Raw genomic sequence first — 17,218 nt, 5'->3', positions numbered from 1 at the left:
CGTCATCACCCTGTCGTAAAATAAATCGCGAGCACGAATCGCTGACAAGGGCTACACAGTAATCCCTCCTTTTTCGCGGTAAACGGGGACCAGGACCCCCGCGATAGACAAAAATCCGCGAAGTGATACATGTCAAGTTTCACAAATCATAAATCGGGAGATTTTCGTAGTCGCGACTCTGTAGTGCGTATTAAAATAATGTGAGCGTTACAAAAGTGTAAATTAGAAGTAAATAAAACATAAACATGCTTTCATTGTTTATTTATACATTGAAATAGTATAAAAATGTATTTTATTTTGCACATTTTCTTTTGTTTCACCTTACAAATGTACTGTCTGTATTGTGTCAAAAGTTGCTTCATAAAGTGAGTATTGTGAGTACATATGGTGGTCAAAACGGGAGTATCCCGTCCAAATTGGGAGACGTAACTTGTATGGTGAAGTACAGTTATATTTAATAACCCATAAAACACAGGGGGTATGGAGAGAATGTGAAAACTCCACACAGGAAAGCTGGAGACGGAATTGAACCTTTCACCTCTGCACTGTGAGGCAGGTCAAACGCCATGCCAGAACATTTAGTACTATATTCTCATCAGTTGCCCGCAATGCACTGTAAGGTTTTTAGAATGTATTTGTTTCCGCCAGCCTGAAAAAGAAATCTGACCACGATATCCCTGTCCCTTTGACTTTAAATCTGACCTAGACCTGATCCTTTCCTGTTCATAAAAGGATGTCTTAATTTGCTTACACGGTTGTATCGTAGCCTATGGAAATGTTGACCAGGAAATGTTTTAGTCTTCCTGTCAGAGATGTTCGGTCGGACACTGTGAACATAGGCTCAAACACAGGAAGATTGTATTTTACTGCCGACAGGGGACGTAGCCATGCATGACAAACGCCCAACCTCTGCAGCCCTTTGCCAAGCTATTTATTGAGAGTATATGCAAATTCATAGGACAACCGACACCTCCGGACAAGTTGTGTCCATAATTTGTAAAATCACTTCAAATGACTTCTACTGAGCGTATTTTCCAAAGATTCCACGGCATATAGCTATATTTTACGGTTTAAGACTCGCGCTGAATATTCAGGAAGTCTTGTTTTCGAATTGATGACGATGCCTGACGTGACGTCACGTCTGGAACACCCCTGACCGAGAAAGCGACACACAATGCATTTTGGGTACTTTGTTTGGTCTGAAAACATCGTGTTGATGGCGAAATTAGAAGGAAAAACACATAAATAACGCAATGGTGAATTGTTGTGTGTCACACCAAGACTACCAATTGCGGAAACACCATAAAAATGGACACAAATGCCCAGCAGACAAATCAGCCAATTTCCAACGGAGCTTATGCGCCATCTTGTGCATTTTCTGGGACGCTACATTGGAGTCCAGACGGCTCAAATTGATACGGAAGGACTTCTTTAATCGATTGCAAACATTTATGCTTTCCTCTTCAGAACTATTTGAATCATATTAATAACTGGACCAGTAACAAGAAAGCATCTTCGCCGAATCTGAACTCCGTGAGGCCATTGTTTTGATTCTGAAGCAAGGCATGACGTCCTGGCGGGACTTTCTGAAAATCCCCAGTTCTGAGGTCGTTTTGTGGCAGTTTTGGGACACTTTAACTCGTTTTTATTTGTGTTATGCATTTGACTAAAAATATCAACCTGCGTGTTTTGGGTATTTTAGATGCTATAAAACGATTTTCTGGTGTCAGTTAGGAAACAAAAAAATGGTGTCGGTTGTCCTTTAAGTGATACATTAGTAAAACATAGTCTTCTTTTTTTTAAATACCACGCCCCTGGACGTCCCAAGCACCAACAAATATAAAACAACAGAACATAGACATTTTAACTGGTTGTCCTTTCCATGAACTGATAGATTTGTAACCTGTCTAATGATTTCTTCCTGTGAAGGAATTTATCAAGTCATAAATTAGTCCGAGGCCAGATCTCCTACATGAAGATGACAGTATAACAGTTCACCTCAGATTGGCCCCAAATTTTCTGTGATTCCATTGTGGGCCTTCTAAGCATGAAAGTTTTAAATATGATAACTTCTTTTCTGTCTATTCTCTATCACTTCCCACCAGGCTCCTGATTCTTTTCCCAACTGATAGGTGATTTTTTCCCCTCCTCCATGTTTTCCAAATAACTACTTCCCATTGTTTTCATGCAAGTTTTGGCATCAATTCGTCACATGTTTGTCATGTGTGACTACCAAACTCTGAGTTCTTGCGTGAGATATCTTCCCCGACAGTGTTTTGTAACACCATTGTTTGGGTTGGCACTGGTGCAGGTTTGTACCAGCAAGCTAATCACTCAGCCAGACCATCAGTGGGTACATCCTGGTATTGTCTCACTGTTGCGGTGTGATGGTGTCGCTCTACATGTACCGAGTGATATTCTGGCCTTCTTGACAAAACCTGATGTTGGTTCGGGTAGGAGGGATGTTAAGGCCACGATAACAGAGTGGGAAGGGCTTTTACTTGATATAAATGAACTTTTGAGTGAGGCATTTTAGAAGTTTTGGACTACAGTCTCAGTTGAGCTTGTTACGTGACAGAGCAAAACACAGTTTCCGCCATGTAAATCCTGGAATTGCGGCATTTTAGGGCGATTGTAAGCGTTTGTTTTTTTTAACTTTCTTTTTTCTTACAAGATTTGTGGATTATCTAAGTGTGGAACCATGGAGGTACAGTACTCAAGTTTTAAGAATCAATTTAAGAGGATCACTGGATGAAACATGTTGTATTTGTGTTTCAGTTATGTGCCAGTCGTTGTTTGAGAGGAATTTGGCTTCTGCTGCAACTGACAGGTAGGTGAAAAAAAATCATTGTTAACTCATTCACTTCCATTTACAAGCTTATTCAGGAATTGAAAATACTGTATGACGTAGAGCGCCATTCCCGAATTTGTTCGGGTTTTGTGTTTTTTTTTATGCTTGGGTGCAGATAAAGCGCTGACCATGGCCTCTGTCATGGCTTCTGGCAATGTTTTTTTCCCCTTCCACAAGGTCGCAGCATTTCCCTTTTTTCTATGTTAGCGCTTTGTTCCAGCTTCAGCTGTTGTTAAAGCGCAATATAAACCAATATGTGTGTATTGCATTGTACTTTGGACAGCTGGCCTCATTTCAAGCTCATATAACTCCAGATCCATAGAATTTAGGTATTAACTTTTTGTATGTGTGTAGAGAGTTGAAGGTTCCTAACAGTGTATTGAATGTTTATGTAGTCCTAAAAGTCAATATTCTGTGGGTCCTGGAATTCGAGTGAGAATGACAAAAATCCTGCAACTGGAGTGGACACATTTTTGCACATGTCTGGCAGTGAATGAATTAATGCACATTGACTCTTGTCCATTATTGTGGATTTGCATGTCAGTATTTATTTTATTATTTGTGTCCTGCAAATGAATGGCAAACAGTCCAGGGATTACCCCCATTTCACGCCGCAAGTCGGCTGGGGTTGGCTTGATCTTACCTGCAACCACAAGGCTATATAAAATAAATAGAAATTTTCGGTATATCATAATTACGTATTTATTAGATTTCTTGTCAATGTAATTTGGAAATGGTGAATTAGAATGTCAATAAAAGACATTTCAATCGAAAAAAAATGTATTATTTTTTTATGGGGGACACTGATTAGCTGTGGCGACCCCTTGAAGGAAAAAGCCGAAAGGAAAAGAAGAAGATCCATTTATTTATCCATTATTTATTTATTTATTTATTTATTTTTGTAGCGATGTGGATAAATTCACAAATTAATCTCATCTTTTTCGGGCCAAACCGACACTGAATCCAGACAATGAATAAGGATTTCAGTTGAATCGATATTTGTGTTATATTTGAATTCAAAATATATACCATATTTCACAATATTTTGTACAAAACAATCCAGAAAGTTAAGTCTATTGACTCAATAAGCGGCTCAGTCCATTTTTGTGGATTTTTCCTCACTTGAGGCCTCCCTAAGGACCCATTCAAGTATGAGACCACGCAAAAGAGACTCCATGCAAAATATAGTTTTCCATTGTTAAACTGTAAAATGTCATTTTGAAATCTGAACAAGAATTTTGGGTAAGATGTGTGTTGTTGTGAATGTGTGTGTGTGTGTGTGTGTGTGTGTGTGTGTGTGTGTGTGTGTGTGTGTGTGTGTGTGTGTGTATGTGTGTGTTCAGCATGCACGGCAGGTATGAGGGGGAGATGCAGCCTCTTTGGACGACACCACATTCACACCTTTGATGGGGTTTTGTACGACTTTCCTGGCGACTGCAGCTACCTGCTGGCTGGGGACTGCAAACGCCGTTCCTTCACGTTGTTGGGTGGGTGAAACCGTAAAAAAAAACAAAACTATTGAGCATTTATGGACAAACTACGCACAGACTGATCATGAACATTACTTTTTTGGAATTAATAGCACTTTGAGTGTGTCTATCAAATTAATTGTAATGGCACTCTGTGTCAGTGTGCTTCATTTTGGTGCGGTTTAAAGGACAACCTACGTCACTTTTTTCTTTCTTAACTGACATGAGAAAAACGTTTTATAGCATCTAAAATACCCAAAACATGCAGTATGATATTTTTATTCAAATGCAAAACAATAAAAATGACTTAAAGTGTCCAAAATCTGCAAAAAATTGAGCTGCGAATTGGGCATTTTCAGAAAGTCCCGCCTCCAGTTCATGACGACACGCCAAGACGTCTTGCATTGCTGCAGAATCAAAACAATGGCTTCAGATTCGGAGAATATGCGTTCTTGCTACACATCAAGTTATGAATATGATTCAAATAGTTCTGAAGAGGAAAGCATACATGTTTGCAATCGATTAAAGAATTTATTCCGTGCCATTATGAGGCAACATTGAGGGGAGATGTCTCAATGAAAAAGAGGCACGAAATGGCCACCTCCTGTGGCCACCTCCGTTTCCACAGGCGGATAAATTCCTTATATGGAGCTTGGATGCCATCTTATGGCGGCTTTTGGGCGCAACACGAGGTCCCCAGACCAAAGAAGTACAGCAAAATACATTGACGTGATGGAAGGACCGCTACAATGCGTTTTTTTTAGGTCAGGGGCGTTCCTTTAGTGACATCACGTACGGACTCGTCACCAACTCAAAAACAAGACTTCCTGAACATTCAGCGCGAGTCTTAAAACATAAAATATAGCTATATGCGGTGGAATCTTATTAAAATACGCTCAGTAGAAGTCATTTGAAGCCATTTTACAAATTATGGACACAACTTGTCCGGAGACGTCGGTTGTCCTTTAAGTCAAACAAGGTGCCGTGTGATTCTCCTGCAGGTGATTTTGTTGGGGGCAAAAGAACTGGAGTCACTTTATTTCTTGGGGAGGTTTTTGAGCTGCATCTGTCTGTCGATGGAAGATTATCACAGGGAGAAAACAGGTAATGCGGTCTTTTACTTGAATAGATTGATTGGCTGCAAAAATGAAAATAAAATAAAATAAAATATAAACATAAAAAAAACAAAATACAAAATACAAAAAAAATACAAAATACAAAATAATAAATAAAATAAAGACTAAAACTAACAGCTACGTTCAAATCATTGGCTTAAATTTGCCGTGGTGTGTCGCATTTCGCTGTGCAGAAGTAGGTTTGACTGGTTTGATGGTAGATTCGTTGATGAATTCGGGCCATCGTACTGCTAGTTACATGAGGTCAATATTATACTGCCCCAAAACACAGAAAATTCCCCATAGTTGACAAAAATTCATGACACTTCCTCATACTAACCACCGGACGGCAAGGAAAACTTCAGTTATGCCAATAAAAAGGGTTCCTTTCATTTTCTTTAAAGGGGGCGTGCTAGACATTAGGAGTGTCCACCTCCATCCCACCCCCAAAAAAGTAATTTTATCCGGTTTTAGATGCGTTAGGAGGGAAACAATTAAAATTCAATGCCAAATCAATCCTATAGTTCATTCAATAAGTCATTGACTGCCATTCACTAATTTGTTTGGGGTTGGTTTTCTCATACTTGGGTGCCGATAAAGCGCTGGCCATGTTTTTTGTCTTTTCCACAAGGGGGCAGTATTTCCCCTTTTTCCATATTCACGCTTTGTTCCAGCTTCTGCTGCTGTTCAAGTGCTATACAAACCGATATGCATGGATTACATTGTATTTTGGACAGCCACCCTCATTTCAAGCTCATATAACTCCAGACCCGTATAATTTCGGAATTAACTTGTTTTTCTGGTAAAAGAAGAGAGTCTAAGCTTTCTAACGCTGTATTGAATGTTTATGTAGTTCTACAACTCAATATTTTGTGGGTCCTGCAATTCAAGTGACAATGAGAAAAACCCTGGCACTGGGATGGGCACATTTTTGCACGTCTGGCAGTGAATGAGTTAATTGATTGCTATCATAAACCTGCAATCAAAAAAAGCTCACTTACTAACTGTTTGTTTGTCACCTTGCAGACTTTCTCTGCCGTACGCATCACACTCTGTGTTTGCCGGCCAGGAGCTGGGCTTCTACAAGCTATGGAGCGACGAGTTTGGCTTCACTGTGACCATCGATAACGCAGCCAACGTCGCATTGACACTCGCCAAACACCACGCCAATCACACCTGTGGGCTATGTGGTAACTTCAATGCGGCGGTAGCTGATGAGTACACCGCTCAAGAAGGTACAGTACTGTACATCCATGCTCACGTGTGTGGATGGCGGTTCAAGCACGTACATTTTTTGTTTTCCATGGAATTTCGGAAATGGTACTGAGTCACCGGGGTTTTGAAACAGGAAGAAAAGTTATTCCATACAGGAAAAGATAACAGGTTAAAGAAAAAAAAATCACAACAAAAAGTGCAGCAGCAGCTTGAGATTAATGAGGAAGCTGTCAATGTTTTTTTACGTATTGTTTATCATTTCAGGATTCCTCACGGAGGACAGCTATGACTTTGCAAATTCATGGGCGGTGAAAGGGGCAAATCAAGCCTGCACAAGGGTCTCTGTTCCCAGTCTGTCTTGCAACAGTTCCAAAGACACTTCAGAGGTCAATTTCTCACACACATGCATACACATCAAAACTGTAAATTTACACTTGGCAACACGTTTTGATTTGACGTGTCTTGATTCACGCGATTCTCAATTGGTACTACAAATGGCCACAATAACATTCAAATCAACCAAGATGCAATTTCATCACTCATATACCACTCAATAGCTATGTGGCTGGCTAGCTATCTATTACTGATATGGCCATCTATCTATCTATCTATCTATCTATCTATCTATCTATCTATCTATCTATCTATCTATCTATCTATCTATCTATCTATCTATCTATCTATCTATCTATCTATCTATCTATCTATCTATCTATCTATCTATCTATCTATCTATCTATATCTATCTATCTATCTATCTATCTAGCTGGCTGGCTATCTATTGGCTATCTATTAGCTATCTATTAGCTATCTATTGTCTATCTATTAGCTAGCTAGCTTTGTATCTATTTGAGTTACTTCCGGGTTGAGTGAACGCTGGCACGTGTTGCTGCCACTGCTCACTCACAGAAAAACTGATCCTGTGACTGTAAATTGACCTTGAGGGTTTTGAAAGGCGCTTATAAATTAGATGTATTATGTATAATAATAATAATATAATAATAATAATAATAATAATAATAATAATAATAATAATAATAATAACAAAAAGTAAAAAAAAAAAAAAAGTTAAAGTGGAGAGGATCAAAGCCTCCTTTACACCAGTGGATCACGGACGTCATGGTGGAATGTGCACGTCTGCTACAAGCTAAATGTTGAACACGAAGCTGTAGCATCCATTGACGAAAAGAGACTGTCTCATAGCTCCTGTCCCACGCAAATCCGCTTCAATTCCGAGACGCTACAAAAACAACCACAAAAAAAAACAAGGCTCGTGAGAGCACTTGCTACCTATGACTATCAAGATGGCTGGCTACTCGGGCGCCATTTTGGATTTCAGTCCTGATAATATAACATCTTTCTGCAGATTCTGTCTAGCTGTAGCGTGCTGCAAACATCTTCCGTGTTCCTATACTGCGCCCATTTGGTATCCGCCGAGGCGTTCCTGTCCCTGTGCCAGGAGGAGGCGTGCCACTGCGGCCAGGGTGACAGCGAAGACTGTTACTGTCCAGTCCTTCTGGAGTACGCCCGCACGTGTCATGCCCACGGGATGCTTTTACGTGGGTGGCAGCAGGAAAGTGAATGCTGTAAGTCGACAAAACATTTACGGTTAGAGCAAATTGGGAACAGGCTGGACTGTAAATTGTGAAAATGTGTACGTACTATTGGGGTGATTGTTTTATGCATTATTTTGTAAGTCAAGAATATTGACTTTTATTGTGGTTTACATGGGACAATTTAAAAATTTGGTTCTGACTTAATCAAGCATCATGGAATTTCACCAATTTCCGGGCCGAATAAAATGATGTGGCGGGCCAGATTTGGCTCCCGGACCTTGACTTTGACACCTGTGCACTATATAAATCAATATGCATGTAATGCATTGTATTTTGGGCAGCCGCCCTCATTTCAAGATCATAAATCCAGTCCCATACAATTTAGGAATTAACTCTCTTTTTCTGATTAAACAAGAGAGCCTCAGGTTTCTTACGCTGCATTCAATGTTAATGTAGTCCTAAAACTCAATATTCTGTGGGTCCTGGAATTCAAGTGACAATGATAAAAACCACGGCACTGGAGTGGACACATTTTTGCAGTGAATGAGTTAAGAACAAAACTTTGTACAGTACTTTTTTACTTTTTCACTTCATAACCCTGAAAACAATCGCTTATTTGTGTCTGTGTGAGAACAGTCCCCAAATGTCCCATTGGAATGCACTACAGTGAATGCACCAAGTCCTGCTCCACAACCTGCCATAGTCTCAACATTCAGGAGGTCTGCAAAGAAGATTGTGTGGATGGTTGCACATGTCCTGGTACAGTATATCCCCTGCATACTGCCCCCCAATCCCCCTTCGGCTACTAGTCTTAGCGTGTTTAAATCTGTGTGTGCTTTTCAGTGGGGAAAGTGCTGGATGGCAATCGCTGCGTGGAGGTGTCTCAATGTTCCTGTGTACACATGGGACGACATTTCCCGCCGGGTTCGACGATCTCTCAGGACTGCAATACCTGGTGAGTGGATGCACACATTTGCAGAATGTGTGCATCCAAATCAATCACATCAAATGTGTTATTTAATAACCAGATTTTGTTTTTGTTCTCCCACGCAGTGTGTGTCGACATGGATCATGGGAATGCACCAATGAAGGTTGCCCTGGTGAGTGACATTCAATTATGGTTAATTTACACTTCGTGACTCCAGTGATGTAATCCTAGTTTTCGTTTTTTCTTCTTCTCTCGTGTCAAAATTGCATAACTAAGCCTATGTTGCCCAAGAAGTCTGTTGTACGAACGATCCAAATTGAACCTCACCCCACCATGGCGGTTTAGTGAAGGACTTTGCTGTTTTATGAAAATAGCTTCTTTTACTCCCCTTTCAAACTATCTATTTTATTTCGCTAAGATTTTAACGTCATTGTCGTCAAATGAGTGGTTGCTAGCTTTTCGGTGCATATGTACTGCCGATTTAGGCCCACTCGATTTATCCCTGTGATGTTGTCTCCTTAGGCAACATAGTCTTAGTTATGCTGATGAGGTGATACCAGAGCAAATGGGGCAATCAGACCAGTCCTAGACCTCATACTCAGGCAGGTCAAGAGAAGTAATCAGTCAGGACAATAGAAGTTATCAGTGTAGCCGCAGGGAGTAGTCCTCTGCTCCCCCCCAACCTGAGAGCAGGGACCAATCATAGCAGAGTGGACAGTAGGGATAAATATAGGGCCAAAACTACCTGCAAAAGACTTTAGTTCACTGACGAAGCATTTTGGATAAGAAGCGAAACATCGACACCTTCAAAGACGGACAGATGACGGCTGAAGAAACCTTTTCATCGATGGACCACTCCTGTACGACTGAGAGCTTACACAGACGCAATCAAGCTATGGCTATGTACAAAACCTGATTCATTCTACATTATTTTTAACTGAAAAAAAAATCCATGATGCACTGAACTCGTGATAAGTGATAAGTAGCAGGTGATCACTGTAGTCTGTAAACTGACAACATGAAAAGCTCTCCACTATACTAACCGTTGTCCCTGAAAGGGTTACGTTGTATAAGTGTCAAAATCAGAACGAATCAGAAATCCTTTAATCGTCCCACAATTTTGGAACGAAAAAGAATTACATTCGAACACTGTCCCAATGGAGCATAACACAGGCCTTTAATCATTAGGCTAACTGCGATAAACAAATGTGATTATTATATGGACTTTATTGCATTGAGAGAATCTTTTGCTCATCACTTGTTGATAAATGTAGTAACTAAATCAGACAAAACATCTGGTCTGTATGATGCAGTTCTTGTCGTGTTCGTCATTTTTATGCCTACTATTTACCTTGGCTACTGCGACTTCATCTGGTGTGTAGGTGAATGCCTGGTGGTGGGTCAGTCCCACTTCAAGACCTTTGACAACAAATTCTTCACCTTCAGTGGCCCGTGTCAGTACCTGCTGGCCAGAGACTGTGACGGACAGGACTTCTCTGTCATTATTGAAAATGTGCAGGTAATGGAGACACAGAGATGTTTACAAATGATAGGAACATATTGTACTTTAGTACCTTGTGATCACAAGAAATCTGTCTTGTCCTTCCCTGGACATGATAGAAAGTAAAAAGCATTAACACTGGCATTTTTTTAAATATTAAAAAAAATACTAATAATAACAATAATAATACATTTTATTTCAAGCACCTTTCAAATCTCTCAAGGACACTTTACAGTCACAAACAAGCATAGATACGGTAATAAATAAAACACAATAATAAATAGAAACAAAAGATAAAGCTACACGGAAAATGCAATTTGAAATAGGTGGGTTTTGAGATGGGATTTGAAGGTGGGAAGAGAATCAATGTTACGAATGTTGGGAGGAAGTGACTTCCAGAGTTTAGGGGCAGAGCGGCTGAAAGCTCTGTCCCCCATTGTGCTGAGATGGGCAGGGGGCACACAGAGGTAGAGGGAGGAAGAGGATCTGAGGGAACGAGATTATTAGTCACAATGGGATCCCCAAAAATAGCCGGATATACAGACACTCCCCTACTTACGAACATTTGAGTTACGAACAACGGTACATACGAACATTTTTGTCGTAACATATGTAGTATTCTCTCCAGTTGTACATGTACCTAGCTTTATAGAGCATATATTTTATTAAATGTTTATTTTTCAGTACAAACCAATACTTAGGTTACTTATACAAGCCTCAAACATACTTATATAAACCTTAGACATACTTATATAAGCCTTAAACATACATTCCATACGAAATACAGCCTAGCATTGAAGCAATTTAGGAACGAAGTCACCTTACGAACGATCGTTCGGAACGTATCTCGTTCGTAAGTATTGTGTGTCAGTATTACAAAATGGTGCTCAGGATGTCTCACAATCCTCCACAACTTTCCAAACATGATGGCTAAGATAGACGGTATCACATTACGTAAGAAGTCGCAAAACATTTTTGGCAGGGTAATAACTCAGCATTTTCTTGGTGTCACTCTGGGTGTATGCCTGACAGCTGATTATTGACCTTTCTTTCAGTGTGCAGATGATCAAGAGGCTGTGTGTACACGTTCTGTGACCCTCAGTCTTTCTTCGTTGGAGGACATGACAGTAAAGCTGAAGCACGGAGGAATGGTTTCTGTCAACGGCATGGATATCCAAACCCCAATGCACCATGGTAGGCATTTTGATGGGGAACAGCTGCCTTTTGTCACTCAAAACTATGACCTGTAAGAGTGTGTGGTGTACTTCAGATGACGAGCACAACAGAGAACACACATATTCATTCCATAACTTTTTGCTTTGTCATTTTTATTGTGGCGAATGACTTGTGAGACAACAAACACTCAAAACAAACAATTGCTCCTATTGAATGTGGCCTCATTAAGGCCTGGATTTGCTCGTGCCCATACCAAGGAGAGGTAAGGTAAACCCTATAATAATGACAAAGTCCTTATACAGTGAGACCTCAACTTACGAACTTAATTGGTTCCCAGACAGAGTGTGTAAGGCAAAAAGTGTGTATCTCAAAAAACAATTTCCCATAGGAAACCATTAAAATGGGAATAATCCGTTCCCGGGTTTCCATAAAATATACTTTTCAACTAAATAAGCCTTAAAACTATACACAACATACCTTATTCTATGTATAGTAAATGTGCTATTGTATTGTAATGAAAGAAATACACTGAATTGTATCATAAAGTCACTTTATTTACATTTGTGACGGTCATTTATGGCTTGATGGAATGGCGTTGGAGGTTGAAGGTCAAAGGGAATTGCTGTTTGGAAAGAGAGGCACATTACATGAGGACTGTAATTAAAGAAATAAACTGTGCTGTAAAATAAAGTTTTATTTACCTTTTTGATGGTCGTTGATGGCTTATGGAAAGAGAGACACCTTCCATAAGGACTGTTGGTAACTTAACCTCTGGTGCTGTTCGGTTGTGTGCTTCCGCCGAAGATCACTCCGCCAGCCGTGGTGGGTGTGTATTATGAAAATAGTGCTTATTATAAGGTTTAATTTTCATAAATTTGACGTTTGTAAGACGAAAAGTTTGAAAGTTAAGGTGTTTGTAAGTTGAGGTCTCACTGTATTTGTGATAAAAATGTCCCGACTTTGTAATTAAAATAAAGGGGCATACTTTCGACATTGATGCTTCTGGATTATAGGTCACTTGCATATCCAGAGATCTGTGCAGTCATCTGTGCTCCTGAAGTATGGCGATAACCTGCGTCTTGACTGGGATGGGAGGGGCCGTGTGCTATTAAAGGTGTATACAAACAGCCTTTTTTTTAGTTAATTTGTGTCAAGAAGTTTGGCAGTTTTGAAATGTTACTCACCGTGTTTTTGTAGCTGGGCCCACGCTGGGCAGGACGGACTTGTGGCCTATGTGGTAACTACAACGGTAACCAAGGCGACGACTTCTTGTCTGCATCTGGGCTGGTTGAGGCGGGCCCGCTGGCTTTTGGTCAATCCTGGAGAATCAACGGCGACTGCAAGTCTGCCCACACAGTTGCGACAGATCCTTGTGCCATCAACCCTAAAAGAGGTGGAAACACATTCACACATTGTGTGACTCAGACACACATCAACACGACAGTGAACTCTCATTATTTTCAGACTTTCGAGACCAAGAATTTCCACACATTGTAATAAACCCTAAATGTATCCATGGTGAAGTTTCACCAAACTTATATTTACACACATAACAACCCACGCACAATTCATTTTCTTAACAACATACAAAGATCATAATACTATGTCGCTTACATGCTCGACCCCGATAACGACGTGACGATTTGCCAGGGTTTTGGCGCCTACTTGTGGAATTTTTACACATGACATAAAGAATGCCAAAATATACGACAGACATACCTACGTATTTTTAGTGGTGATTAATATTAATGTAATTATTATTATTATTAATGTTGTTGTTTTTTTTTATAAATTTAATGTATTTATGTCAAAACTTTGAAATGACACGCCTTTTTGCGAGTGCGCTGCACTCAAACCGGAAGTAGCACACACACCGATAACTTATATACAATATAAGTTATATATTGTATTATATTACAATACAAAAATGTCACAATATGACAAGAGTCACAGAAATAAACGTGATTGTATTGGTTTAATGTATTCCTAAACTACAATTTGACCTGATCTTTTTTATTCAGTTCGTTTTGCAGAAGAAGGCTGCTCGATGATGACGTCAGACGTGTTCGCCCCGTGCCACTTCCTGGTCAATTCGGCTCCATTCCAGCACTTTTGTCGTTATGACGTTTGTTCGTGTATGGACGGCGAGAAGTGTCTCTGCTCAGCCCTGGCCGCTTACGCAGCCGCCTGCGCCGCCAAAGGGGTGCCCCTCCACTGGCGTTCTCCTTCGCTCTGCCGTAAAAACATTTCAGTATTGTTTGAAAAACTTGCTGCTCTCTTAAAAGGCGGATCTTTCAAGTTTTAATTTGAAACTGAAACAAACCCCGCGAAAACAAATGAGTGGTTTCAATCCTCAGAAATGGAGTGTCCTAGAGACCAAGTGTACGAGGCATGCGGGAACTTGTGCGACCGCACCTGCATTTCCCTGTCCGGAGCGGAGGATGGATGCACAGAGGAGAAAGTGTGCGAGGAGGGTTGTTTTTGCCCGGCTGGAAAGTACCTGAGCGAATCTGGAGAGTGTGTGACGTCCGACCAATGCCCGTGCCTGCATGACGGACAGCTGTACCAGCCGAATGACGTCTACGCCGATCACACCAGCATCTGGTATGTGGGCGTAACATGCAAATAACCTTTCGTTGTTACCTCATGCACATTTAGTCAGTTAAATGACAGATTTTACACGGGAAAAAAAAAATGCTGTTGTAATATCACCAAACTAAAATGTCATAAAGCAGTATCAGAATCAGAATCAGAATACCTTTATTCGTCCCGCAATGGGGAAATTTGCAGTCCACAGCAGCAATTGAAGAGGGATGGGGTTGGGGTGGTAGTGAAAGGATAGAAACCAAGATATTCTAAGCATAACAAAATAAAAATGTCAACTGTATACTGTGCAGATGTAGATGTGCAAAAACCGTTCTATAAACAAGACTGTACATAGTGCAGAATCAAGAAATGCATTTAGATATATTGCAACAACCAATATTTACAAGTGTCCATTTTTTTTTTTTTCACATGTGATCATTGGGAATTGTGAAGTATATTGTATACTACCGTATATACTGTTTTGTGACATACTGAAATTATGATCACATCTCAATTTACTCACATATTGACTTCCTTGCTCTGAAATCAGGGACTGTTTACCCATGACGCAGACATGACTGTTCTATGAATACTCATAAGACAGTAATTGCCCCGTCTGCTATTTGGATGAAGTGGATTTAATAGTTGGGCCCGTCACTTCATATCGATCCATAAAGTTACTACAGTGATACCTTGGCTTACAAACTTAATTGGTTCCGAGACTGTATGTCAGGAGAAAAGTGTGTATCCTAAAAAATAATTTCCCATAGGAAACCATTAAAATGAGAATAATCCGTTCCCAGGTCCCCATAAAACATAATTTTCTACTTTCTAATTTTCTAAGCCTTAAAACTACACAAAATATACCTTATTTTATGTATGATAAATGTGCTATGGTATTATAATTAAAGAAAAAAAATGTACGGTATAATAAAGTCGTTTTATTTACCTTTGTGATGGTCGTTGATGACTTGATGGAATGGAGTGGCGGTTTCCTCAGCATTAAACACTTGAGGAACGTAACCTTCTTCTTTCACCATCTTGAGGAATGATCCCTTGTCGGTGCCTTCTCTGTGATAATTTTATCTAGTTCCTCATCAATTGTGTTCTGTTTAGCTGGGTTGATAACTTTTTGCATCAAGTGTACAGATGGCTTGTGCAGGTTGTTTGTGGAGCCTGATTGATGGTATATTTTAACCTTCCAGTCTACCTTCTGCCTTTGAACTATCAAAGTTGAAACTCTCTCACTGTCGTCTGCCTGTCTCTTTAATGTTTAACCCCCCCTCCCCCCACTGCTGCGTTCTTGACCAATCACGTGGCTTTAACTGAAGACTGGGGCAGGGGAATAGAGGACAAAAACAGTCGGCTGCCATTTTGTTGTTAGAAGAACGGGCTCGTTCGCGAACGACACATCATTCATTGAGGCTCCGTGTACGAAAAATGTTCGTCTGCTATGGTAAAGTTCGTATGCCAAGGTAAAATTTTCAGAATCAAATGATAAGAGCAAATCAAATAATTGTCTTAAAAAATATAATAACAATCTTGATCAGCTAATTTCCACACGATGCAGTGGAGTTGCATATCACTGAAAGGAGAAATCATGATCATATTATATTTATTGAGAAATATGGGCAGTGTTATTTTCATAGAATCCTTTTTTTTGAAAATCTGGAGTCTGGCTAATCTTTTGTATGTCTGTATTGACAGTTACTGTGAGAATGGATCCATGCGTTGCACCACTGCAGAAACAACCACTTTGCTGTCTGATCTCTTCTACGACGATGATCTGGCACCCTCCAGAGGTGAACTGTAACGCATAATTAAATAAGAATTAGTCCCCGTTCATGAGGTACTATGTTCCCAAGCCACCTAGGGGAAACTTTGTGATGTAGAGACCACATACAAAAAAAAAGACCAAAAATTTTCAAAACCTCACAAATGCTTCAAACAGATTTAAACTTGCCAAAATTAGAAGTATTCCTGACACTCTAATGTCATTCGTCCTTTACTTTACTAGACTTTAAGGAAACAAAAAGGAGACCCTCAATGGGAAATTTCCTCGAAAATCGTCATTGTAACTAAACCATATAATTCCCATTGAATTTGTTGATTAACTCATTCACTGCCATTCATAAATGTATTCAGGAATTGAAAATATGATGTAGAGCGCCATTTCCGAAGTAGGTCATGTTTAGTTTTTTCTTGCTTGGGTGCCAATAAAGCACTGGCCAGACCTCTGGCAATGTTTTTTTTTTTTTTTACCTTCCACAACGGGGCAGCATTTCCTTTTTTTCCCGTATTAGCGCTTTCTTCCAGCTTCAGCTGTTGTTAAAGCGCTATATAAATCAATATGTATGTATTGCATTGTATTTTGTACAGCCACATTCATTTCAAGCTCATATAATTCCAGAACCATTTAATTTAGGAATTAACTCTTTTTTTCCTGATGAAAGAAGCGAGTCTAAGGTTTCGAACGCTGTATTGCATATTTATGTAGTCCTAAAAGTCACTATTCTGTGGGTCCTGGAATTCAAGTGCCAATGACAAAAACCCTGGCACTGGAGTGGACACATTTTTGCACATCTGGCAGTGAATGAGTTAAAGGACAACCAACACCATTTTTTTGTTTCCTAACTGACATCAGAAAAACGTTTTATCGCATCTAAAATACCCAAAACATGCAGGCTGATATTTTTAGTCAAATGCAAAATACCAATAAAAATGAGTGAAAGTGTCTTAAAACTACTTCAAAATGACCTCGGGATGGCGAGTTTCAGAAGGTCCCGCCCCCTTGTTTGTGACATCACACCAATACGTCTTT

General features: G+C 39.9%; 1 protein-coding gene and 1 long non-coding RNA gene across 4 annotated transcripts in view; one reads left to right on the top strand and one right to left on the bottom strand.

Moving 5' to 3' along the window:
• The first annotated feature begins 2,522 nt into the window (after positions 1-2,522).
• vwf (von Willebrand factor) overlaps positions 2,523-17,218 on the top strand; it is a 46,274-nt gene continuing 31,578 nt past the window's right edge. For both annotated transcript variants that reach the window (XM_088995990.1, XM_088995989.1), the window contains exons 1-17: positions 2,523-2,707; positions 2,779-2,830; positions 4,195-4,338; positions 5,322-5,424; positions 6,462-6,670; positions 6,915-7,036; positions 8,017-8,236; positions 8,843-8,965; positions 9,050-9,161; positions 9,260-9,306; positions 10,517-10,653; positions 11,691-11,829; positions 12,825-12,925; positions 13,009-13,204; positions 13,833-14,048; positions 14,169-14,415; positions 16,105-16,199. In XM_088995990.1, coding sequence (XP_088852116.1) covers positions 2,702-2,707; positions 2,779-2,830; positions 4,195-4,338; positions 5,322-5,424; positions 6,462-6,670; positions 6,915-7,036; positions 8,017-8,236; positions 8,843-8,965; positions 9,050-9,161; positions 9,260-9,306; positions 10,517-10,653; positions 11,691-11,829; positions 12,825-12,925; positions 13,009-13,204; positions 13,833-14,048; positions 14,169-14,415; positions 16,105-16,199 — 2,269 coding nt within the window. In that variant the 5' untranslated portion in view covers positions 2,523-2,701. The remainder of the gene's footprint in view (positions 2,708-2,778; positions 2,831-4,194; positions 4,339-5,321; positions 5,425-6,461; positions 6,671-6,914; positions 7,037-8,016; positions 8,237-8,842; positions 8,966-9,049; positions 9,162-9,259; positions 9,307-10,516; positions 10,654-11,690; positions 11,830-12,824; positions 12,926-13,008; positions 13,205-13,832; positions 14,049-14,168; positions 14,416-16,104; positions 16,200-17,218) is intronic.
• LOC148897644 (uncharacterized) lies at positions 11,912-14,367 on the bottom strand. Of its 2 annotated transcripts, none has more exons than XR_016114941.1 (5): positions 14,227-14,367; positions 13,815-14,043; positions 12,996-13,195; positions 12,513-12,916; positions 11,912-12,433 (listed from the first exon to the last, which is right to left on the bottom strand). It is a non-coding gene; the product is annotated as an uncharacterized LOC148897644 (long non-coding RNA). The 2 variants fall into 2 exon arrangements; XR_016114942.1 differs by having other exon boundaries at positions 14,135-14,274.

The sequence above is a fragment of the Hippocampus bargibanti genome, linkage group LG05, assembly GCF_051943395.1.
Source record: "Hippocampus bargibanti isolate YZ-2025 linkage group LG05, ASM5194339v1, whole genome shotgun sequence".
Classification (NCBI taxonomy): Eukaryota; Metazoa; Chordata; class Actinopteri; order Syngnathiformes; family Syngnathidae; genus Hippocampus; species Hippocampus bargibanti.
The sequence above is the reverse complement of the archived record's forward strand: the minus strand, read 5'-3'. Positions and strand labels throughout refer to the sequence as shown.